At 34.9% G+C, this 25,593-nt stretch overlaps 1 protein-coding gene across 4 annotated transcripts in view; it reads left to right on the forward strand.

The window, feature by feature from the left end:
• ARHGAP29 (Rho GTPase activating protein 29) overlaps positions 1 to 25,593 on the forward strand; it is a 124,550-nt gene that overhangs the window by 67,331 nt on the left and 31,626 nt on the right. For all 4 annotated transcript variants that reach the window (XM_055115880.2, XM_055115884.1, XM_055115882.3 and 1 more), the window contains 14 exons: positions 2,359 to 2,407; positions 2,846 to 2,983; positions 4,048 to 4,112; positions 4,832 to 4,942; positions 5,044 to 5,124; positions 5,310 to 5,498; positions 6,186 to 6,323; positions 17,723 to 17,880; positions 18,453 to 18,589; positions 18,864 to 18,968; positions 21,210 to 21,308; positions 22,326 to 22,465; positions 22,747 to 22,935; positions 23,519 to 23,656. In XM_055115880.2, coding sequence (XP_054971855.1) covers positions 2,359 to 2,407; positions 2,846 to 2,983; positions 4,048 to 4,112; positions 4,832 to 4,942; positions 5,044 to 5,124; positions 5,310 to 5,498; positions 6,186 to 6,323; positions 17,723 to 17,880; positions 18,453 to 18,589; positions 18,864 to 18,968; positions 21,210 to 21,308; positions 22,326 to 22,465; positions 22,747 to 22,935; positions 23,519 to 23,656 — 1,737 coding nt within the window. The remainder of the gene's footprint in view (positions 1 to 2,358; positions 2,408 to 2,845; positions 2,984 to 4,047; positions 4,113 to 4,831; positions 4,943 to 5,043; positions 5,125 to 5,309; positions 5,499 to 6,185; positions 6,324 to 17,722; positions 17,881 to 18,452; positions 18,590 to 18,863; positions 18,969 to 21,209; positions 21,309 to 22,325; positions 22,466 to 22,746; positions 22,936 to 23,518; positions 23,657 to 25,593) is intronic.

A 25,593-nucleotide genomic window follows, 5' to 3' on the forward strand; every position in this document is an offset into this window, starting at 1 on the left:
TAACATGATTGAGGCCCTGTCCCTACAAAAAATTAGCCAGATGTGGTGGCACAAGTCTGTAGTCCCAGCTACTTGAAAGGGAAGCTGAGAGGGGGGATTCACTTGAGCCCAGGAGTTCAAGGCTGCAGTGAGCTGTGATTGTGTCATTCCTCTCTAGCCAGTGCGACTCTGTCTCTAAAAAAACACAAAGAAACAAAAACAAAAACAAAAATCAAATATTTGGAAACGTGCCAGGGACTTATATTATTATAAAAACTTCAGGTCCTTCTTAAAATTATATAAAATAAAAATGACTATTTAAGGCATTTGTTATATGTATTACAATATTACCAAAAATTATGACTGTTACTGAAGCCATCTATTGACAAATGGAGGAGAATGATGAAAAGTTGTAAGATGTTTAAATATTTTGCTATTATTCATGATTATTCCTAAATTTTATCTTTTCAAACTGTTGCTACTACTTCAGAAGATTACACATTTTATCTGTGTGGCAAGACACTGAACAATTTAAATTTTAGGTGTGAATCATATTTCCTGTTTCTGTACCTCTATTGTGCATACATATTATACTAATTCTTAACAGGAAAAAATACTTTTTTCTTTTTTTTCTTTTGTACTTTTTTTTGAAGGTTTTAATTTGTTTTAGAGATTGGAATAAAAAAGCTGTGATGATATATAATCCTAATAATAAAATTACTTTGATCAACGGTTTTGAAAAATACCCTTTAAAAATAATAGGGCATAGTGGCTCATACCTGTAATCTCGTACTTTGGGAGGGCGAAGTGGGCGGATCACCTGAGGCCAGGAGTTCGAGACCAGCCTGGCCAACGTGGCGAAACCCAGTCTCTACTAAAAATACAAATATTAGCCAGGAAGGGTGATGTGCATCTGTAGTCCCAGCTATTTGGGAGGCTGAGGCACGAGAATCACTTGAACCCAGAAGGCGGAGGTTGCAGTGAGCCAAGATCGTGGCGCTGCACTCCAGCCTGGGTGACAGAGTGAGACTCTGTCTCAAAAATAAATAAATAAATAAATAAAAGTTGCTCCTTCTCTCTCTATATATATATATTTGCCTCATTTGAATATATATATTGCAACTATATATTATACATATATAATATTAAATATATATATATTTTTTGAGACAGAGTGAGAACTCCTTCACCTGGGCTGGAGTGCAGTGGTGTGATCTCGGCTCACTGCAACCTCCATCTTCTAATTTCAAACACTTCTTATGCCGCAGCCTCCCAAGTAGCTGGGACCACAGACATGTGCTACCACACCTGGCTAATTTTTGTATTTTAGTAGAGATGGGGTTTCTCCATGTTGGCCAGGCTGGCCTCGAGCTCCTGACCTCAGGTGATCCGTCCGCCTCAGCCTCCCAAAGTTCTGGGATTACAGGTATGAGCCACCACACCTGGCCTGTTGCAATATGTTTAATAGTGGTTACTATGTACCATGCCTTGCGCTAGGCCTACATCATCTTAATTCTTAAAACAGTCTTTTGAAAGTAGTGTTCTTATCCCTCTTTTACAGAAGGACTTACAAAGTTAGTGAACTTAAAATATGTAGCCCAGTGTCATACAGGTAATAATGGAGCTGGACTTCAGACCCAGGTCTCCTCGATCAGTTTTGCATTGAATCCCTGTATACCCTGTATTGCCCAATTTAAATCGATTAAATTTGTTTAAGATCTCAAAATTTTGGTAAATGATGTTTTCCAGCACAATGCAATAAAGTAGCACGAGTCACATGTAGTTCTTTAAATTTAATTATAATAGTTCAATAAAATTAAAAATTCACTTCCACCTCCTAGTCACACTAGCCACTTATTAAATGTTCAAATAGCTACATGGAGCTATTAGCTACTTTATTGGACAGTACAGATATAAAACACTTCCATCATCATAGAAAGTTTTGTGCTAAGCTATGTAATAGACTTTCAGAGACATGCTTATCATATAGTAAAATGATAAAAGATGACTGGAAGAGGCAGATCTGTGTCTTCTGTTTAGATAGCAATATGTTTGCATTGCTTCTCTAACTTCTTGACTAATATTTTTGTTATCTGCAAAATTTAAAGTTTTGAATGGATTCATTAATGTTAACTAATGCTGTTAGTAACAACAGTGAGGTTGTTCATTCTTGGATCTTGGGAACTCCTGTTGTAAAAAGCTATGAAATTCTTATGAAGTGTTCTGGCACTTAAACAGACTTCTAAGGCCTTTAAGTTTTAAATACTTGAAATTCTTTAGCAGGAATTACGTCAGAGTAACAAATTGGGGCAAAAAAATTCTGAAGCAAAAATTTGTGTTCTTCTCTAATTTTAAATTTATCTTTTTCCATGTTGTAAGTCATTTGAAAATGTTTCTGTGGAATCAGTGGACTCATCCAGTGAAAAAGGTAATGCTCAAGGTGTTTATAACTTTTCACAAACTTCTTGTAGTTACTTTCTATGAATGTCCTGGATTAATCTCTTCTTGCTTAGTAACCTAGTGTATTCATTTTTAATGCAAAATGATATACAAAGTTTTACATATAAAGAGCTTAAGGGAAATAACCTGCTAGAGTAGATAGATAATATGAGATATAGACTGATCAAGAATTGTGTAAAGCTTTTAACTTGATGAATAATAGAAATATATTTTAAGATAAAAATACATTATAGTTTGAAACCATTTTAAGTTTAAACTCTGGCCTTTTAATTGTAAATTTGTCACTTGTATTTTTTTTAAAAACCACTTTTTATTGACTAGTATCTTAGGATCTCAGTGCTTCTTTGTTTGGAGTTATGATGTGATCACATTTAACATATACTTACCTTGATATTTTTGTTTTCAGGAAATTTTTCCCCTTTAGAACTAGACAACGTGCTGTTAAAGAACACTGACTCTATCGAGCTGGCTTTGTCATATGCTAAAACTTGGTCAAAATATACTAAGAACATAGTTTCATGGGTTGAAAAAAAGCTTAACTTGGGTGAGTTGCCTTTTAAAGCATCTGATTTAGAGTATAATAATTAAGTTGTTTCTAACTCATTTTTTACAGATTATGAGTAATAGAATTCCAAATTAGTACCTGTTTCATTATAATGAATAAAACCATTATCCAGAAAAAACTCTTCTTACACTAGATGGAATTATTGAGTATTTACTGTGGACCAACTACTAGACCTAGGGACACAAAGACAAATAGAATACTGTCTCTGCCTTCAAAGAAGTCATACTCTAGTGGGTAAAAAGAAATGCAGTCAGATAATATGGTCAGGAGATAATAGCAACAATAGATGTATGAGTAGAAGGCAATGGAAACAGAGAAGAAACATTTTAATAGCTAATATTTCCCCAGTGTTTTACAGTTATCAAAATGTTTTCATAGTCATTATCTTATTTACTTCTTACAAAAACTCTGAGAAGTAGGCAAGACAAGAATTGTTTTTCCTATATTACAGCTGAGAGAGACAAGACAGGAGATTTCCTAAGGTCATATAGCAGATTTGCTTAAAGTCATATAGCATAACTGGAAGAATATAGAATCTACCCAAAGCGTATGCTCTTTCTACTGTATTATTTGCTTATAATAGAGAATGCTAATCAGAATCACCTGAATAGTCTTGTAGAGGGTCAGTACACAAGCCTAGGTCCTATCCTTCAGAGAGGTGAAATGGAGGCAAATATATTCTGAAAGAGTTTCCCAGTTGATTCTGATGAGCACTCACAATTAAGAAGTGCTGCATTAAGAGCTGTACATGGTGGCTTATGCCTGTAATCCCAGCTATTCCTGAGGCTGAGGCTGGAAGATCACTTGAGCCTGGAAGATCACTTGAGCCTGGGAGTTCGAGACCAGCCTAGGCAACGTAGTGAGACCATGTCTCTTTTTTAAAAAAAAAAAAAGGAAGAAAGAAGTATTGCTGTATTATATCTTGATACACACTAGTATTTGTGATCACTTCTTAATTGTGGAATTACTAAAAGTAATTTTAGAGTATACAGGGGGAAAAATAAATTGATTTTACCTTCTGATACCCTCTTTGAACTTTTCAGAATTGGAGTCCACTAGAAATATGGTCAAGTTGGCAGAGGCAACTAGAACTAACATTGGAATTCAGGTAAGTGTTCTGTGAACTTCGGGGGTTCTATAATAAGAAACTACTCATGAACTCCCAATAATTTGCAAAATCAGAATATTTCAGTTAATATAGGAAAGCACTTAAATGCTGATCTTTTTATTGACAAAATTATTTTAAGTTTAGATGGATGTCCGTTATGAAAAAATCTAGGAAATATGCTTTTTTTTTCGTCTTAAGACAGGGTCTCACTCTGTAACCCAGGCTGGAGTGCAGTGGCGTGATCTCGGCTCACTGCAGCCTCTGTCCCCTGAGGCTCAAGCGATCCTCCCACCGCAGCCTCCTGATGACCTGGGACTATAGGTGCCCACCATGCCCTGGCTAATTTTTGCATGTTTTTGTAGAGATGGGGTTTCACCATGTTGCCTAGGCTGGTCTCAAACTCCTGAGCTCAAGTAATCCACCCACCTTGGCCTCCCAGAGTATTGGGATTATAGGCATGAGTCACTATTCCCAGCCAGAAATTTACAATTTTATACAAATACTGATTGTCTTGATAGCTACTACTTTTGCTAACCAGTTTTATGATTAATTATAATTAATTTTCTTCTATATTTTTCTCATAGTCATGTTTTTGACTAGTTATTTTTCTGGGGGCAAAGGTCTAAACTTAGTTTCCCTTTTTGAAGAAGGGTAGTGATGTGTTTGGAATTCTAGTGCCATTTCTATTGTAAAATTTACTTTTCAATTTTAAATTTTAGGAGTTCATGCCACTGCAGTCTCTGTTTACTAATGCTCTTCTTAATGATATAGAAAGCAGTCACCTTTTACAACAAACAATTGCAGCTCTCCAGGCTAACAAATTTGTGCAGGTAAAGATTAATTTATATGTATAATGCACTTTTATTTTTAAGCAATGGCATGCCATTAGAAAATTGCTTTTCTCTTTTTCCATTTTAAATACCTTTCACAGCCTCTACTTGGGAGGAAAAATGAAATGGAAAAACAAAGGAAAGAAATAAAAGAGCTTTGGAAACAGGAGCAAAATAAAATGGTTAGTATTAAAATGGAGTTTCATGTACCTGTTTGTGAACATTTAAAATAATCTGCAGTATATACTGACCTTCCTTGCTCTCATTTTTCTAAAATATTGTCTTAACTATCTTGCTGAATATGCTAAAGACGCTTGTTCAGTAGGATTTCTTTCATATTCTGTGTTTAATACTCTTTTCGGTGTAGCTTGAAGCAGAGAATGCTCTCAAAAAGGCAAAATTATTATGCATGCAACGTCAAGATGAATATGAGAAAGCGAAGTCTTCCATGTTTCGTGCAGAAGAGGAGCATCTGTCTTCAAGTGGCGGATTAGCAAAAAATCTCAACAAGCAACTAGAAAAAAAGCGAAGGTTGGAAGAGGAGGCTCTCCAAAAAGTAACAATCTTTTTCTTTTTTATTTGCAAGTTGAATTAGCGGTAATCTGCCAGGAGTTTGGTGTCAAAGTTCTGCGTCTGCCAAGACTGCCTGGAAAGGCGTGTTAAAACATGGCTAAGCCCATCCCCCAGAGTTTCTCATTCAGTAGGTCAACATTTTTTAACAGGCTCTCAGGTCGTGCTGATGCTGTTGGTGAGGATCCACATTTTGAGAACCACTATGCTGAGACCTGAATTTTGGAGTTTGTGAAAGAATGTCTTAGAGAAGGCAGTAGTTTATTTTACTTGACAAGAAAGTTCACCTTTTAGGCAAGTGTGTGTGTGTATGTGTACTAATTCAGGCACCTGATAGCAAGGATAGGCAAAAGCTTTGTATTATTGATGAAATGTAATTTTACGAACAAATTCTGTAAGATTATATGGAATATAGTAAATATAAATATAAAATGCTATTTCAAATAGAAGCAAATATTTTATAGACAGTGTACTAATTATAAATTGTACATGGCTGTCCATTAAAATCAAGTGCCTTTGAATCACTGACCAGAACAGATTAACTTTAGAAGTATTATTTTGAAAACAGAAGATTTCAGAATTTTCAGTTATTTCAACTTACCTTTACTATAGTAAATATTTGTTTAAAATATAAATTCTAGTGTTATTTTTTTTTTCTGTGATATTTGTGAAGGTAGAAGAAGCAAATGAACTTTACAAAGTTTGTGTGACAAATGTTGAAGAAAGAAGAAATGATCTAGAAAATACCAAAAGAGAAATTTTAGCACAACTCCGGACACTTGTTTTCCAGTGTGATCTTACCCTTAAAGCTGTAAGTAATTTCAATATTTTGAAGGCAAGAAGAAAAGACCATCAGGCAAGGCATGGTGGCTCACACCTGTAATCCCAGCACTTAGGGAGGCTGAGGTGGGAGGATCACTTGAGCCCAAAAGTTTGAGGTTATAGTGAGCTTCGATTATGATTACCCACTCTAGAGTGGGTGATCAAGAAAGAGAGAGAGAGAAAGAGAGAGAGAGAGAGAGAAGGAAGGAAAGAAGGGAGGGAGGAAAGAAGGGAGGGAGGAAGGAAGGGAGGGAGGGAAAAGAAAGAAAGAGAAGGAAGGAAAGAAGGGAGGGAGGAAAGAAGGGAGGGAGGAAGGAAGGGAGGGAGGGAAAAGAAAGAAAGAGAAGTCTCTATCTGCAGAAGGGGAAGGTATGCCTGATAAGTTACAATTCTTACGGGATTTAGATTCTGAGATTAATGAAATGTGTTGAGTTTGCAGATTGATTTTCAGTTTTTCATAGTGATATACAGTTTGAATTTCTTTTGATCTGCCTTTCCCCATGTTCTCTGGATTGATTATTTGTTTGGTTAAAATTGAAGTCTGAGACTTTAAAATTGCCTCTAAGCCACCAGTTTTCTTGGCTTTGCTGACATCATTGATTTGACCCTTGAAACTTCTGCCAGTGCTCTGAGATACATTCTTCAGAATTGGAGTAAATTAAATATTAAAATTGAACCAAATTATTTGGAGACAAAGCATTCTGTCCTGAAGTATTTTTATTTACTCTTTAAAATGTTTTTCGTAAAATTAATTACATGGAAAACCTTTTTCTCATGTACAGTCCACAAGTTTTAACAGTTACAAATTTGTGTAAGTACTGCCACAATCAGGATTCAGAACAATACTATCACTTAAAAATGATTCCTTCATGCTACTTATTTTGTAGTCCAACTCTGCCCACTCCTAACCCCTGGCAAGTACTGATCTGTTCTCTGCCTTATGAGTTTGGTCTTTTCCAGATTGTCATATAAGTGAAATCATATAGTATATAACCTTTTGACTGGTTTATTTTACTCAGCATAATGCCTTTGAGATTCATCAGTGTTATGCATATATCAATAGTTTGTTTCTTTTTATTGCAGAATTCCATTGTATGACTGTACTACAGTGTTTATCCATTCACTAGTTGGACATTTGTGGTGTTTCCAGTTTGGGGTGATTATGAGTAGAGCCGCAGAATATTTTCTTATACATTCTTGTTGAACATAAGTTTTCTTGTTTCTGAAGTCAATACCAGGAGTGGGATTACTGGCTGGTGTGCTAAATGTGTAGTTACCTTTATAAGTAACTGCCAAACTGTTTTCCAGAGTGGCTATAATATTTTTCATTCTAACCAGCAGTGTATGAGAGTTTTGGTTGTTCTGTGTCCTTGACATGTATCAGTCATTGTTTTTAAATGTTAGCTGTTCCAACAGGTGTGTTATCTAATTGTGGTTTTAATTTGTGTTTCTAAAAATGATTAACAATATTGAGCATCTTTTCAAAGGCTTATTGACAATCTGTGTTTTAGCTATCTTAAAAATTGAGTTGTTTATTTTCTTATTGTTGAGCTTGCATATATTTTCTCTCATTCTGGAGCTTCTCTTTTTATTCTTTTAGCAGTGTCTTTTGGGGAGAAAGAGGTTTTAATTTTGTTGGAATCCAACTTATCAGTTTTTTCTTTTATGAGTCATGCTTTTGGTTATACCTAAGAGTGCTTTACCTAACCCAAGATCATAAAGATTCATCCTGTGATTTCTACTAAAATTTCAATAGTTTTACATATAGATATATGATCCGTTTGGGCTTAATTTTTGTGTAAGGTTTAAGGTCCAGGTTGAGGTTCATTTTTAGCATATGGATGTTATAATAAAATTATACCCACAGGATTTTACTTTATCGGAGTGACACAGAAAGGTCAGTGCCATTGAAAGAAAAACTTAGGATTTAAATTTCCCAAGAGAAGGGGACATGTCAATCCACACAGGGCCACAAGGGAATTACCAGGTTTGGCAAGCATAAGTAGGGATGAAAGAAAGCTAAGTAGAGTTTTTATTGGGGTTTCCTCAGGAAAGGCAAGGTAAACTGTTTAGGATTGGCTAGTATGAATTTCCATGGACTTTGGAGCATAGGGATGGTCTCCAGTTGTTTGGTACCTGGCCCTGGGGTGATTTAGGACAGAGAAAATAATTGGCTTTGTGTGTAAGAGTTAGAGAAGGAGGTGGCTGGATCTATAGACTTGAGACTTGTTGCTTTGCACATGAAAGCTGTGATCCTAGCTGTGCCCTTGGCTATCTCTAGGAATTAGCTAGCCCAGGGAGAGTCAGCCTCTCACTGGCCAGCATGCTTTTTAAGATGTCAAAACTGCATAAAATAGAGAAAATAAAAAACATGGTAAATGCAGATATCCACTTGTTTTGATACCATTTGTTGAAAACACTATGCCATTTTCATTAAATTGCCTCTGCATCTTGGTAAAAATCAGTTGACCATATTTGTAGGTGTCTACTTGTTTTCTATTTTGTTGCACTGAAGTACTTGCTGTCTTTTTTTTTAATACTTTAAGTTCTAGGATACATGTGCACAACGTGCAGGTTTGTTACATAGGTATACATGTGCCATGTTGGTTTGCTGCAGCCATCAACTCATCATTTACATTAGGTGTTTCTCCTAATGCTATCCCTCCCCCAGTGCCCAGCCCCCCGACAGGCTCCGGTGTGTGATGTTCCCCACCCTGTGTCCAAGTGATTTCATTGTTCAGTTCCCACATATGATTGAGAACATGTGGTGTTTGGTTCTCGCTGTCCTTTTTATAAAGCCCCAGTGTCTTGATTATTTTTGCTTTGCAGCAAGTCTTAAAATCAGGTACACAGTGTGGGTCTTCCAGCTTTATTCTTTTATAGAATTGTTTGAGTATTTAAGGGTTCTTTGACCTTCCATAAAAATGTTAGAATCAGCTTGTCCATATCTCCAAAAAACTCTTGCCAACATTTTGGTTGGAATTGATATTAAATTTTAGATCAGACTGGGGAGCATTGACTGTATATGTAGCATCTTAGCAATATAAAGTTGCCAACACATGAACATATTATGTCTCTCCAACTACTTAGGTCTTTGATTAAGAAAAAAAAATCAGCATTTTGTAGTTTTCAACATACCTTTAATAAGTTGTGTTAGATTTAATCCTATATATGTATGTGTTTATTTGGGGGGGCTATTGTGAATGGTCTATATGTACACATAAGTGCATATGTATAGATTTCCTTTATTTAAAATTCCTATTGTTAATTGGTTTGGGGGGTTTTTTGTTTGTTTTTGTTTTTTGAGACAGGGTTTTACTCTGTCACTCAGGCTGGAGTGCAGTGGCGTGATCATAGCTCACTGCAGCCTCACCCTCCTGGGCTCAAGCAATCCTCAGCCTCCCAGGTAGCTAAGACTACACGTGCATGCCACCATGCCCAGCTAATTTTTGTATTTTTTTGTGGAGACTGGGTTTTGCCATGTTTGCCCAACCTGGTGTTGAATTCCTGGGCTCAAGGAATCCACCCACCTTGGCCCCCCAGAGTGCCAGGATTACAGGCGTGAGCCACCGTGGCTGGCTGTTTTAATTGTTAATATTTAGAAATATACTTGATATTTTGTGTGTTGGTTTTATATTTTGCAGCCTTGCTAAACTCACTCTTGTTTTGGGAGCTTTTTGTAGATCCTTTGGGATTCTCTACATAGAAAACTATGTTACCTGCAAATAGGGACAGTTTTATATCTTCCTTTCCAATCTGTATTCCTTTTATTTCTTTTTCTTATTGTCCTAACTAAGGCTTCTAGTACACTGTTAAACAGATGTGGTGAGAGAAGACATCCTGGCCTAATTGTCCATCTTAGGGGAAAAGCACTCAGTCTTTCATCATAAAATATGGTGATAGCTGTAGGTTCTTTGAAGGTGCCTTTTATCTGGTTAAGAAATTTCTTTTTTCTAGTTTGCTGAGAGTTTTAGCATAAATAAAGGTTAGATTTTATCAAATATTTTTCTGCATTATTTGATACATGTGGTTTTGTCTTTAGCCTGTAAATATGGTGGATTACGTTAATATATGAGTGTGGACCTAGCTTTGCATCCCTGGAATAAGCCCCTCTTGGTCATGAGGAATTGTTTTCTTTTATATATTGCTGGATTCAATTTGCTACTTTGTTGAGTATTTTTTCTTTTTCTCTCAGTGAAAGATTGATATGTCTAAAAAAATGTTTTTGTCTAGTTTTGAAAGTGTCAGGGTGATTCTGGCTGCATAAAATGAATTGGGAAGTGCTTCCTCCTATTTTGTTTTCTGGAAAAGATTGTTTCAAATTTGTGTTATTTCTTCTTTAAAAGTTTGATAACATTCCTCCAGTGAAAGTATCTAGGCTTGGGATTTTCTCTTTTGGAAGATTTTTTTTACACTACATATTCAGTGTATTTTGATATAGGCCTATTCAAGTTAATTATTTCTTCTTAGGTGATTTTTGGTAGCTTGTGGCTTTCATGGAATTGGTCCTTTTTATCTAGGTTGTTGAATTATGTGCACAGTGTGTCTTGTAGCATTCTCTTACCTTTTAATGTCTCCGTGGGCTGTAGTAATAACCTCTCTTTCATTCCCGATACTGGTAATTTGCATCTTTTTTCTCTTTCTCTCTCATTGGTCAATCTGGCAAGAGGTTTATAAGTCTTATTATCTTTTTAAAAAAGAAATAGCATTTAGTTTCATCAGTTTTTCTTTTTCTTAATTTTACTGATTTCTGCATTTTATTCTTTATTTCTACTTTCTTTGGGTTTATTTTGCCTTTTTAAAAAAGTTTCTTAAAGCACAAGCTTATGTTGTTTATTGAGACCTTCCTGTGCTTTTCTGATACATTTAATTCTTTAAATTTTCCGCTCTAAGCATTGCTTATGTATATCCCACAAATTTTAAAATTTGTATTTTCATTTATATTCAGTTCAAAATATTTTCTAATTTCCCTTGAGACTTCATCTTTGATCTGTGGATAATGTAGAAGTCTGTTGTTTAATTTCCAAGTATTTGAGGATTTTCTGGATATCTTCCTGATACTGATTTTTAGTTTAATTCTATTATGGTGGGAGAAATACTGGTTATGATTACATTTCTCTTAAATTTGTTATGTAGTTTATTTTATGACCCGGGATGTGAGTCATAAACAAGCAGAAATCAGTAAAAAGAAATCAATAAAATTTAAAAAGAAAAACAGGGAAAAATCGAAACTAAAAGCTGTTTCTTTGAAAAGATCAGTGATGAATTTTCCACATGTACACTTGAAAAGCATGTGTGTTCTGTTGTTGACTGGAGTGTTTTATAAATATCAATTGGTTCCTGTTGTTTTAAGATGTAATTTATTTCTTCTGTATTCTTGATGATTTACCTTTGCTACTTTTATCGATTACTGAGAAAGGAGTTTTGAAGTCTCCAACATATTGTGTGTTTTTAGTTCTATCAGTTTTTGTTTTATGTATTTTGAAGCTCCGTTGCTTACACAGTAACAATTATTAATGATCTTGGTATATTGATCCTTTTATCCCTAGAAATGTGTCTCTTCTTATACTGATAAATTCCCTTGCTTTTTATTCTACTTTATTTAATACTGATATGTTATTCCAGTTTTCTTTTGATTATTTTGAGTGTAGCATATCTTTTATCATTCTTTTATTTTATCATATTTAAAGTGAGTTTCTTATATAGCATTATAGAGAGCATATACTTCTATTGTGATTTTTTTTTAAATCTATTTTGGCACTATCTTATAAGTGGAGTGTTTAGACCATTTATATTTAAGGTAAATATATGTTCAGATTTAGTTTTATCATTTTATTTCTTTTTTGTTTATGCCTTATGATATTTTCCTTAATCTATTTCCCTTTTGCTGCCTTCTTTTGGATGAATTGATAATTTTCTAGACATATATTTTAATTTGTCTACTGGGTTTTTTATTATGTATCTTCATATACCTTTTTTAAAAAATTGGTTGCACACATCTGTGTTATTAAGAAGCTATAGTAGCTCAGGTTATATTCCTAACTTTTAAATGTTTTCTGAAGAAAACATTGTGAAGGAAAAAATAGTGTGGATGCTCATAACACCTCCCCTGGCACCACTGTCATAAACTGAATATTGCTTGCAATGTCTTGGATTCACTGTCAATTGAATATTGGGTTGCCTGGCGCATGGGTCCAATCACCAGAATGGTTTTTTTCCCCTTTGTTCTTATAAAATGAGAGAAAAGTTTAATAAATGAACCAAAACTGAGATTTTGTTTGGTAGAACTCTTTCCCTTCCCTTCTCTTGTTCTAATGACTACAGTGTCTTTTTCAAGAGAATATAGCAGTTACAAAACCACTCCTGGCCAGCTTCCAGTTAGGAAATTCAATTTTTATCTTTTTATATAACCCGAGAAAATCTCCCTCTAATTATCATTTAGAAACTTGCATTTCCTTGATAACCACAATGGTTGCATGTAGACTTCTATTATTACTTTTTACTTTTGTCTACATTTACTCTCAGTGAAGCTAAATGTAAAACTACATCGCTTGACCAATGAAAAAATGTGTTTGATTGTTTATGTCATATAGAGTCAACCAGTTAAGCAGCATATATCAAAACATAATGGTTTTTGAGATCATTTAACATTGTAAATTCTCATTAGAACCTCACAATCTTGGTTGAATCTTTGGTTTTTATCTGTTTAAGACTTGGTTGAACTGAGTTGCTATGGACTGCTTATGACCCCCTGCAAAATTAGCATGTTGAGTTCCTAATCCCCAGTGTGATGATGTGATGATATTTGGAGGGTGGGGCTTTTGGGAGGTGACTAGGTGGAGCCCTCATGACCCTTCCCCTTCTATCATGTGAGGACACAGAGAGAAAAGAACAGTCTACGCATCAGGAATTGAGGCCCACACCAGACCCTGAATCTGATAGTGCCTTGGTCTTGATCTCTCAATCTCTACAACTGTGAGAAATAAATCTTTGTTAAGTCACTCTGTAGTATTTTTGTTGTAGCAGCCTGATGTGACTAAGAACATACAGATGTAGTAGTACATATATGGATTCTGTCATATATGAAAATGGATATTGTGTCATTAAGATACAAAATAAGCATTCTGGTAAAAAAAAAATTATCTCTTTCATGGAACAGAAATAGAAGTTCTGAGATTACTAGTTACCTGAAAGTGTAGTAATGAACTGTGAAAAACTGTTGAAGAAGCCGAGCATTTAATGTGGCTACCAGAGTTATATGAAAATGCTAGATGCATTAAAACATGTACTAGGACAATTCAGCCTAAAATAGATTATTCTATAAATAGCCAAGTTTAAAAAAAATGGTTGCACATTTATCTATATTTATACATACACTTAATTTTTTTACAGTCTACTTAGAACTAGTTTTTTACCACTTCAAGTGGAACACAGAAGCATCACCACCGTAGAAGTTCCTTTACCTAATCTGGGTTGTATTTGATATATGTAAATTACATCCATATACGTTGAAAACCTCACCAGACTCTCATAATTTTTGCTTTTAAAAGTCATACATATTATAAAGAGGTTAAGAGGAAAAAAGTAGTCTATTATTTACTATTTCTATTCATTCTTCTTGCATTCTAGTGGTTCCATCTTTCCTCTGGTAACACTTTGTCTACAGAACTTCCTTTACCACTATTTTATAGCAGGTCTGCTGGTAATGGATTCACTTGGTTGTGTTTCATATGAGAATGTCTTTATTTCGTCTTCATTTCTGAAGGACACCTTCACTGGATATAGAATTCTAAATACAGAAATCAGTTCTTTCACTGCTTTAAAAATATTGTTCCACTGCCTTATGGCATCCGTAGTTTCTCATGAGATACCAGTAATCATATGAATTATCATTCCCCAGTTGTGGCATGTGTTTTTCTTTGGCTGTTTTTGTGGGATTTTTTTTGTCTTTGGATTTTATCTGTTTAAGACGTATCTAGACCTGGTTTTTGCTGTTTTTCCTGTTTTGGATTGGTTGAACTTCTTGAATCTACAAGTTTGACTCTTGAAAAATTTGAGAAGTTTTCAACTACTGTTTCTTCAATTTTTTTTTTTTTTTTTTGGTAGTATTCTTTTTCCTCTTTCTCTGACAGGCAGTGACTCAAACACTAGAGCTTTTGTTAATCTTCCGCAGTTCTGGAGGTCCTCTGTTTTTTCCCCAAAGCTTTTTCCTCTTGGTTGTTTATAGTGTTCTGTTGATCTGTCTTCAAGTTCACAGTCTCTTTTCCTTTGGTTATCCCCATTCTCCCATACAGTTCATCCAGTAAATTTTTTGTTCTGGATATTTTATTTTTCAGCAATAAATTTTCCTTTTGTTTCTTTATATCTTACATTTCTTTGCTGAGACTTCTTCTGTTTTTCCATGTTTCAAGATTGTTTGCTCTACTTTTTTGAAACCTTTGTAATAGTTGTTGTAGAGTTTTCATCTAATCGTCCCAAATCTGAACTGTATCAGGGTTGGTGTCTTTTTATTGTCTTTTGTCTTGCGAGTTGTTGAGATTTTCCTGGTTTTTTGTATGACAAGTAATTTTGAATGATATCCTAGATATTTTCATCATTACTTTATTGACTCTGGGTCCTGTTTATAACCTATATTGAGCATTAATTTTTTTTTTCAATTTTAGCAGCCATTTGATACGGTTAGGCTCATTTTCCAGCTTCTGCGTGACTCCCTTCCTAATCGTCTGGCTGGGGGCTTAGGTCTGCCTATTCTGCTCTTCTCCAGGGCCAAGTGTGGGGAGGATAAAGAGAAAAAAGTAACAGAAATTTCAGACCCCTCTCACTCTAGACTACAGTTCATCTGGTCATAAACAAGGATTTCCATCAGAGTTTTGGCATCTCTTCAGCTGCTACTGCCATCATTGCTGCTCCCATAGGATTGTGTCTTAGGGATTTGGACTTGCTTGGGGTCTGGGGCAGGAGAGAAAATAAATATACAAAAGAAACCAGGGAGTTTTCTTCTACTGTTTTAGTTTCATCTCCCATCACCCCTCCCCGCTTTTGTTCCATGGGCCAGAAAGGACCTCTCTTGGAGCTCCTTCTGTCTGCACTCAGTTTGTACTTTGGGAATTGGAGAATTGGGTAGGAGCTGAGCATGGGCTGGAAAAGAGGGCAGGAGTAGACCTATCACTGGATTGGTCATACCTTGAATTGTAGTTTATTTCTATTTACTTTTCAGAGTCTTGATTTGTGCATTCTGTTCAGATTTTTAGGTGAATTCAGTGGGAGACGGGGGAAGTTAGCTTACTGCATCTGAACCAGAAAACTTCCTTAAAATGTTTTTGAGTGTTTAATATTGTATCTCATTTATTTTCCAAATTTTGATTAATTAATATATTATTTACTTAAAGAATCATGAAAGGATTTAAAAGAATTATAAAATCCAGGATTTGAAATTACCTTAGAAGTCATTTAGGCCATTTACTTTTGACAAATTCTCTTCACCTCAAACAATAGCTAATAATAGCTGAGATTGACTACGTACCTGCCAGTGTATTAAGCTCATGGTCTACATTAATTCATTTAATTCTCACAAAAATCCTATCAAGTTTTTAGCTCCATTTTACTGATGAGAAAACTAAAGTTTAGAAAGCCTTCTCAAGATGCGGTCCTTGGACCAGTCATATTGCCATTACTTTGAGAGCCTATGAGGAATGCAGAATCTTGGGTTTCAACACAGATCCTTAGAACCATAATCTACATTTGGACAAGATCCCCAAGGTGATTCATTTGCACATTAACTTTTTCAGTGCACTGGTTTAAATAAATTATAAATAACTTGATGAAGGTCACCTAGCGTGCAAGTTACCTTTAGGATCAAGAGAGTAAGCAGTTTACCTTTAGCTGGAGAATGCTCTAACATAGCCAGTTGCTAGAATTAAACTGTACCTTATGCGGTTTGAATTTTCTTTGTTTCTTGAAGAAGTTAGGGCACAAATAAGCTATTTATTCTGTTATCTGTACTTTTCAAGTACTATTTATGCAGAGTCAAGTATCCTTAGGGAATGCCTGTCTACATTGAAAAGGACTTAGAGGCTAATTATCCTATCATCTGGTATATCAAGAGAGATGAAGAGGAAACATGGCAGTCTTTGAAATAACATTAAGCTAATCGAAATTTAGCATTTATTCAGATTGCTACCCTTAAATACCTTCCCCACAAAGAAGCCAGAGTGTCATTTTAAAGAATAAATCAGATCATGTTACAGCTTTGTGTAAAATGCTCCACCAGCTTCCTGTTGCACTTAAATTCAGACACCTTGCCATAGTTTAGATGACTACTTCTTTTTTTAGCTTTATCTTAAACCAGAGCTCCAGCTCTTTCCATATACTTCAACCATATTGACCTTTCATCTCTTTCTTGAGCATGACAAGCTCTTTCGCATTCACATTTGCACTACCTCCTCCTTTCATTTGGATTGATCTCCATGAAGCTTTTCTTACATCGGCTCGCAGTTCAAATGTTACCTCCTCAGAGAAGCCTTCCCTAATTTACCATGTTGGAAATACCCTTTCACAAACACGTACCTGGTCATACTGCATAATTTGACATTCTTATATAGTATTTATAGCATTTTTCAGTACCAGAAAGTATTTTATTTACGTAATTTGTTACTTCTCTCGCGTACCACCCTCAGGAGAACGTAAAGGTCCATGAGGGTCAGTATCTCATCGGTTTGCTGTAATATACCCAAAGCCTAGGTTTTTGTGAACATCAAATTAGTGTATTCATGTAAGACTCTGAGAATGGGTCTGGCATATTGTACACACTTGTCAGCTGCTGCTATTGTTGTTAGTACAAGTGATGATAGTGATAATATATTTAGGCATTTGTGAAACTCAATGGAATAATTTATTTTGAATAAATTCAAGGTAATATCTAATTATTAGAACTGAGTACTGTAGTTAAGCATTTCTATTTTTATAGGATTGAAAAAGTGAAAATAGTCTAAATAATAGTTCTTTGATTGGAAGTGTTTTCCCCATGTTTTTCTCTTAGGCAGTTGTGATCAGACCATCAGGATATAGAGATGAGGATCCTCAGAAACACATCCATCTCCTAAAATTATGAACCACTTGGGGCATGGAGTTTTTGCAGTCACTTTTGAATTTTTCAGCTAAAAGCCAGTTTTGCTGGAAATGATTGCTCCTAGATATTAGATTCAAACTGCTTTTCTCCCTAATCTAGACTTATGCAAAATCAGGCATCATAGTATGTTCAGAGTGATATTCAGTGTTGTGTGCTTCACTGTATGGCATTTTTATTGGTGCAGTCATTGAAATAAATGTATGTTTATATAGCATTCTGTATATCATGAGTTACTCTGCCTTTTGTCTCTGGGTCCATAGGTAACAGTTAACCTCTTCCACATGCAGCATCTGCAGGCTGCTTCCCTTGCAGACAGTTTACAGTCTCTCTGTGATAGTGCCAAACTCTATGACCCAGGCCAAGAGTACAGTGAATTTGTCAAGGCCACAAATTCAACTGAAGAAGAAAAAGTTGATGGGTGAGAATTAATGTACAGACAAAATTATTTCAAAATATAAAACACTTAGTTGTTAAGTTTCTATCTAGTACAAGGAGGAGACTTTTCTAACTGACAAAATTAAAAATTTTCTGAGTTCTTTAAATATTATTTTATGGTATCAAAGTAGATATATTTAAAGAATAGATGTAATTCACTAACAGTAAGCCTTTCCATTTTGACACAGACTTCTTTTATTTAAGAATTAAAAATCCTTTGGGAATGGCATAGGATGGCCATACATGTTTTGAAGGTCGACAAAATTTAACCTATGTTTTTCACAGAGGTCATGCTAGAAAAGTTTAACCATGACATGAATTAACTATACTTTTGCTATTCACTTCCCATGTTTTCACTGTGATAAGGACAAATAATTAAAAAGTATTTACATCTCCTATAAGAAGCTGAACCATGAGTGTGGTTTGTTTTTAATATTTAGTGTAATTCTTCTATGATTGTTAAATTAATAGATTTTTCTAAACATAGAATGAAATAGACTGATTATTATTCTTTGGAGTGTTGAGTTTTGTTTTTTGTCATTTTTGTTGTTTCAGAAATGTAAATAAACATTTAAATAGTTCCCAACCTTCAGGATTTGGACCTGCCAACTCTTTAGAGGATGTTGTACGCCTTCCTGACAGTTCTAATAAAATTGAAGAGGACAGATGCTCTAACAGTGCAGATATAACAGGTAGTTTTCCACCCTAAAGAGAGTGCTAATTTATAAAAGGTCAGATTGTTCGAATGTGATTGTTAAATTAATTGGTGCTCTGGAATTTAAAAATCAGGCCTTAGTTTGTAAGTTTATGAGATCTTATTCACAGTTGTTACCATGGTGCCTGTCTTAACGTTGATAACTGGTTATTGTTAAAGAAATTTGAATTGTCTCACTTGATAGAATGTCAGTATTTTACCTTATGAAATCCACCTGTAGCCAAGTTTTGACTTTATTCTTTTTATTAAAGGTCCTTCCTTTATAAGATCATGGACATTTGGGATGTTTAGTGATTCTGAGAGCACTGGAGGGAGCAGCGAATCTAGATCTCTGGATTCAGAATCTATAAGTCCAGGTACATCTATATTTAAGTCTGGCAATGAAAACTCATTGAAAGATCAGTCCTTTTTTAGGTATTTTTTAACTACCTTGTTTTTATAGTGAACTTTCACACATAATAGAGAGTAAAGTGTACAATTTAAAAAATAGTTTTTAAAAACCCCTCATATATTCGCCACCCAGCCTAAGAAATAGATGATTATCAGTATATTAGAAGCGCCCTGTGTACACCTCCTTGGTAACATTGCCCTGTCTCCCACCAGAATAAACCATTATCCTGAAATGTTTTAAAAACATTCTCTAGCTATTTTAAATGTTTCTAGTACCTATACCTGGTGAAGTTTTGCTCTCTTCTGAATGTTATACAAATTGAATTACACTATTGTGATTTCATTTATGTGTTTTTTTTTTTAAGATCTATGTGAATGTAGGTAGCCACCTTTATTTTCACTGCTGTATATTCTGTGAATATAATTATCATATTTTGGATTGTTTGGTACTTAATTGCTATAGTAAACAATGTTATTTTGGTATTTCTGTGCCTGCAATTACTTATTCTTGTTAATTTTTTACAAATGTGCTTTAAGATACTTTAATATAGATTATCTCATGATCCCCAGAGAGAAATAGAGTAAGCGATTTGAATTCTCCCTTAGTGGCTTCTAAGAGAGTAACTTGCCTAGGTTATACAGCTAGCGGGAGACGAAGGTAGCAGTTGAACCCATGAGATTCTTACATCCAACATTCTTTCTTTACACCTCTACCAAAGACTGCTTCAGGCCCATTCTTTCTGGCAACGTTTCTTTCTTCTAGAATCTTAATAGATTACAGGATTTAAGCCATCTCAGATTCCAAGGCCTTTTTCTTCTTTTACATATTGCAGAAGTTGTACTCATTTAGATAAATCTCTTATATTTAAATTTAGGAAACTATTTTCACACAGCACTGGGTTCTAAGGCTGATTATCACCTGCCACTTTGCTGCCTTCTTTAGAACTAGCACAGTTCAAGGAACATTCTGGAAATGTGAGCCTAATATTGAGCTCAATATTTGTAATTAGCTTTGTAACAACAAACTGGTTCTAGGTAGCTCCAGAAATTATGACCCAATCTAGAGCAAGCCCCAAATTATTTAGGATCCCATAAGACTTCATGTGGTAAAGGCAAAATTTTAGAAACCACATCACCTGATAAATGGGTGAAAACCTGGGAATGCCTTGCCTGGGAAAAAGGAAAATTGGAGACCTGTCAGCTGTCTTCAAATACTGGAAGTGACAAGGGATTAAAGTTAGAGTGCTTGTTTCCTCCATTTGGGAAAAATATGACCAAGGCTGGGATTTATAGGGAGGCAGATTTCTGTTCAGTAATATAAGAAATGCATTTTACAATTAGAATAGTTATAAAATGGAGCAATACAACCTTGTGATTTATCAGTCATTGGGGGCACATTCAAAGTGAAAACTAGATAGCTACCTTTAAGCATATTGTGAAGAAAAATCCTTTGGTGAAGAGGATGTTCTTTAAAATCATTTGTAAAGGCGTTTCTAACTCTGAATTTGAAACGTTTAAGGCCTTACGTTAAGGTGAATTCTTCCACTTAGATATAGGCCTGTGCAGAGGGAGTAAATAAACCTCATTCCCAGTTGAGCTGCTTCCAAACATGCTTTGATACATATGGCAGTGTCCTTTGCTGACATAGCTTGTATCCTGTGGTCTCAGCTCCCTGCCAGTATCACTGGGCTGTTGTTCCTGGTTCCCAGTCGGCAGTCTTGTCAGTAACATAAATGTGATGTTACTGTTGGGTTGTTATATTCAAAGATTTTTGTATGTAGTAGAAAGCTTTTGGTTTAATTGTATACATTTATAACTTAATTCAGCAAACATTTAATGACAACTTTACTGTTGTGCCAGCTACTCTGTCACATATTAGGTATTAGATATGAATGGAAAATATCAGCTATACTTGTGGAGTTTACAATCTCTAATACTTACCATCAGAAGTTGGCAGTAAAGTGTTATTGGACTACATGAGCCTCAGTTTTAAATTTGTTTGGGAAAGTCAGATTTGGTTAAATTTCTTTTTGTTCCCAGGAATGAGTATCAAAATTCCCTGTTACCCAGAGTATGAGAATAGAAGCAAATTTTTACATTGAAGCTAATAAAATAGTATGACGTGTTATTTCAAAAGTGTTGTCATTTCCTATTTCAAAGATTCTACAATGAATGGTCAGGTAATTGTATCCACAATTTTCTTCTAGGAGACTTTCATCGAAAACTTCCACGAACACCATCCAGTGGAACTATGTCCTCTGCAGATGATCTAGATGAAAGAGAGCCACCTTCCCCTTCAGAAACTGGTATTGTATTTACCTGAATTAAGTCCCACTAAACCAGCTCAATCAGTAGCACTGCATGATATTAGATAAATAGTACAATTTTAAAGAATCAATACTTTTTTGTGTATTAAACAAAAAAAATTCACCATGACTTAAATATATCCCAACAATTATATATAAGTATGGGTTGATAATGTATTAATCAAATGTTACAAATACAAATATAAGAATAGGCAGCAAAACTACTGAATGTAAAATGTATTGGCATGGTGCTAAAATAACAGGCTAGATATTGTGCATTTTCATAAACCTAATACTGTGACTTAGTGTTAAAAGGGTTGTGGTGCATAAGAAATTCTAAAAAGCTCCTTCAAAAGAAACAATGCAAGAAAACTAAGTAAGTGTACTTCTTGAGGACAAGGAAGTTGTGGATGTTGAAGGATAAAGTTAAATCAGTTACCTTAACGACTTGAATTAGATTCATATAAATTCATTTTGTGTTTAATGCCTACAGATACCTGGTTTGGCATCATTTCCTAAATTAATGGAATATGTGACCTCCAGTATAATATTAATATGTAATTAGCTAATATTAACTATAATTTTATAGTGAATTAAGGATAGCTTTATCTGTAATGCAGATAATGCTCACACTCTAACCTCATACAGCTATTTTTCTTTGTTTAGAGGGGCTTTTTCTAATGCCACCTATGAACACACTTCCCAGCTCTATGAAAGAGCATATTAATAACAGTGTAAATATGCTGATTCTGAAAACGTTATGTCATGTTATTATTCATAGCAGTGACTTGGTGACGATTTTTACTCATAGCTAAAATGTTTGATAAATGTGCCTTTTAAGAGATCTATAAATTAGACCTATAAATTGGATGCTAAGCAGCTATTTTGATATTAGAGATTCAAAGCTTTTTATAATATATGAATGATTACAGGGTTTAAAGATTATTCAAAATATGATATCACATGGTATAATTTTTCTATCATTTTACAATTTTTGTAAACTATTTCTCTTGCAAGGACCCAATTCCCTTGGAACATTTAAGAAAACATTGATGTCAAAGGCAGCTCTCACACACAAGTTTCGCAAATTGAGATCCCCCACGAAATGTAGGGATTGTGAAGGCATTGTAGTGTTCCAAGGTGTTGAATGTGAAGAGGTAAGATCTTTGTGGAATTGTGTTGACCCTTCTATGCTTTTTGTTTTATACTTTTTTGTTTTTAATTTTACTTTTTAGGATCTTTTGCAAATATATGTTTAATAAATTGTACTACAGTACACCTTCTATAATTTTATATTTTATTTTGTTGTTAAATCTGTTTCAAATAGCGCAAGTAATACCTCTTAAACTCATTTTTGTTGTGTTACCTTCCACCTGCAGTTTGCCCAGTTGTGAATAGTTTTAAGGTTAACCAGTTTCAAACTATCATTTTCTTGTAGTGTCTCCTTGTTTGTCATCGAAAGTGTTTGGAAAATTTAGTCATTATTTGTGGTCATCAGAAACTTCCAGGAAAAATACACTTATTTGGAGCAGAATTCACACAAGTTGCAAAAAAGGAACCAGATGGTATCCCTTTTATACTCAAAATATGTGCCTCAGAGATTGAAAATAGAGCTTTGTGTCTACAGGTACATTATAACTCTTAAAATTTTAAAAAGCATAAATGCCTGTGTAACCTATTCTAATGAAAAGGAGACTTTAAAGGAAAATAATGCTCAGGGGTTTTTTTTGTTTTGTTCTGTTTCTGAGACACGGTCTCACTCTGTTGCCCAGGCTGGAGTACAGTGGCATGATCACTGCTCACTGCAGCCTTGACCTCCCAGGCTCAAGCAACCCTCCCACTTCAGCCTCCTGAGTAGCTGGGACCACAGGCACGCGCTACCACGCCTGGCTAATTAAAAAAAAAATTTTTTTTTTCTGTAGAGATGTGGTCTCCTTATGTTGCCCAGGCTGGTCTTGAACTCTAGGCTCAGGTGATCTTCCCGCCTCCACCTCCCAGGCACCTGGCCAATGAACAGTCTTTAATAACTAAATTTTTTCAGATTTCTATAGGAAATGTTACTTCATTTGGCCTTGAATAGTTTTTTTCTAAAATAATAATAAAATTTGAAATAGAGTGAAAAGATTGAAAATCAAATATATGTAGATATCTGCATTTAGCCATTTGTACTAAAGAAGAATTTTGCAAAATTTTTTTCTTTTCTATTGAAGGGAATTTATCGTGTGTGTGGAAACAAAATAAAAACTGAAAAACTGTGTCAAGCTTTGGAAAATGGAATGCACTTGGTAGATATTTCAGAATTTAGTTCACATGATATCTGTGACGTCTTGAAATTATACCTTCGGCAGGTAAAAATTTTTACCCTTGAAACCCACCATTAAATTAAAAACAGCAAAAATATGATTTGTATTTTGCTGATAACATTTGCTACACATGTTTTTTCATTGGCATAGACGGTATGGGTATCTTGCTAATTATTAGTGCATAGGTCAGAGTATATGAAATACATGTACAATTTAAAGAAAAATAAAAACAAACTCAACTCCCATCACCCACCTTAAGAAAATAGAATATTACCGTACCTTATAAAAAACCCCCATGTTCCTCTTCCAAGTTACATCCCCCTAACTCCACCAAGGAGGTCTTTAATAATCATAACTCTCTCTCTTCTCTTAATAGTTTTAATACTTGCTATTTATTCCTAAACAATGTATTGTTAAGCTTTGGAAAATTGACTTGAAAGCATAAATCTAGCTGTGTAAGGAAATCCCAGTATCCACACAGTTATATGAAGTAAGTAAAACAGTGTCTGGATCGTAGGCTGGCTTTGCCTTCGTTGATATTTTAAAATAGCCACTGTGATAGGTTAGTGGCCAAGATGATGAATGAGTCCTGGGAACATGTAATGTACTACATTTGGAACACCTGGAAGGACTGTCCTATAAGCTGGGTACTGCACATTCTAGCAGGAATATGGTCAGGGAGTAGACTGCTCTTTTTTTTTTCTCACTGTTAAACCTGTAGTTTGCAGGAGTAGGTCCAAAGACCTACTCAGTGGGATGAAATAAATGGCTCTAGTAGCATCAAGCAGCAGCTTATGGAGGGATTGCAAGAACTTAATCAGCACATTGTCATGAGACACGTACAAAAAAAGACCTGAGCCAAGCTTAGCTGCTATTCTGTCCTCGGGTGAAAATGAAGAGATAATGTCAGAGAGAATAGTGATGATAGTCCTCAACATATCAATCTCTGCAGTTCTGTTGCTTCCAGCAGGATCCTTTTTAAAAAAAAAATTTTTTTTAATTGACATATAACTGTACATATTTATAGAGTACACAGTGATGTTTTGATACATATAATGCGTAATGATCAGATCAGGGTAATTAGCCCATTCATCATCTCAAGCATCATTTCTTTGTGTTGGGAACATTCATTACCCTCCTTTTAGTTATTTGAAAGTATGTAATATATTATTGTTAACTACAGTCATCTTACAGTGGTATAAAACACCAGAACTTACTCCTCCTTATCTAGCTATAATTTTGTACTGGATTTTTAAAAATATGGTAACTAGCTGCCATCCTGGGGTATCTCTTTTCCACCTTCTCCTCTTTTATGAAGAAATGCCTGTCATGTCTTCCCTGTTTTGTTTTGTTTTGTTTTGTTTTATTCTCCTGTTTTGGTCATGCCCATACTTGAGCAAGGTAGAATAGGAGTAAATATTTAAAACCTTATTTATCCACGAATGTCTTTATATTCTACTCTCTTGAATGGAAATGTCATAAGTGTTGATAGTGTGGATGGTTCTAATATTTTGGACTGAAAATTATTTTTCTTCAGAAATTCAAAGGTGTTTTTTTGTTCTCTTTGAAGCCTGAAATCCTTCTCATTTCTAACTCCTTGTATGTGGCCTATGATTTTGTCTCTGAAAGCTTGTGGAATCTTCTTTTTTTCCCATTATCCTAAAATTTTATAAGTATGTGTTTTGATGTGGGTGTATTTTATCCACTATTCAGGGCACTCCATAAGCGCTGCCAATCCTGGTTAGTCCTTTAGTTTTTGGAACTTCCCATTTTGCTGCTCATTTCCTCCCCTTTATTTTCTCTGTGCTTTCCATCTGGAACTCTTATTTGGATACTTGACAACCTGGACAGGTTCTCTAGTTGCCTTATCTTTTCTCTATCATTCATTTCTTTTTTTTTTTTGTTTTCTTACAACACTTTCTAAGAGATTTCCTCAGCTTTATCTTTCTTCCTTGCTATTAACTATTTCATTCCTGGTATCA

The sequence above is a fragment of the Pan paniscus genome, chromosome 1 (genome assembly GCF_029289425.2).
Source record: "Pan paniscus chromosome 1, NHGRI_mPanPan1-v2.0_pri, whole genome shotgun sequence".
Classification (NCBI taxonomy): Eukaryota; Metazoa; Chordata; class Mammalia; order Primates; family Hominidae; genus Pan; species Pan paniscus.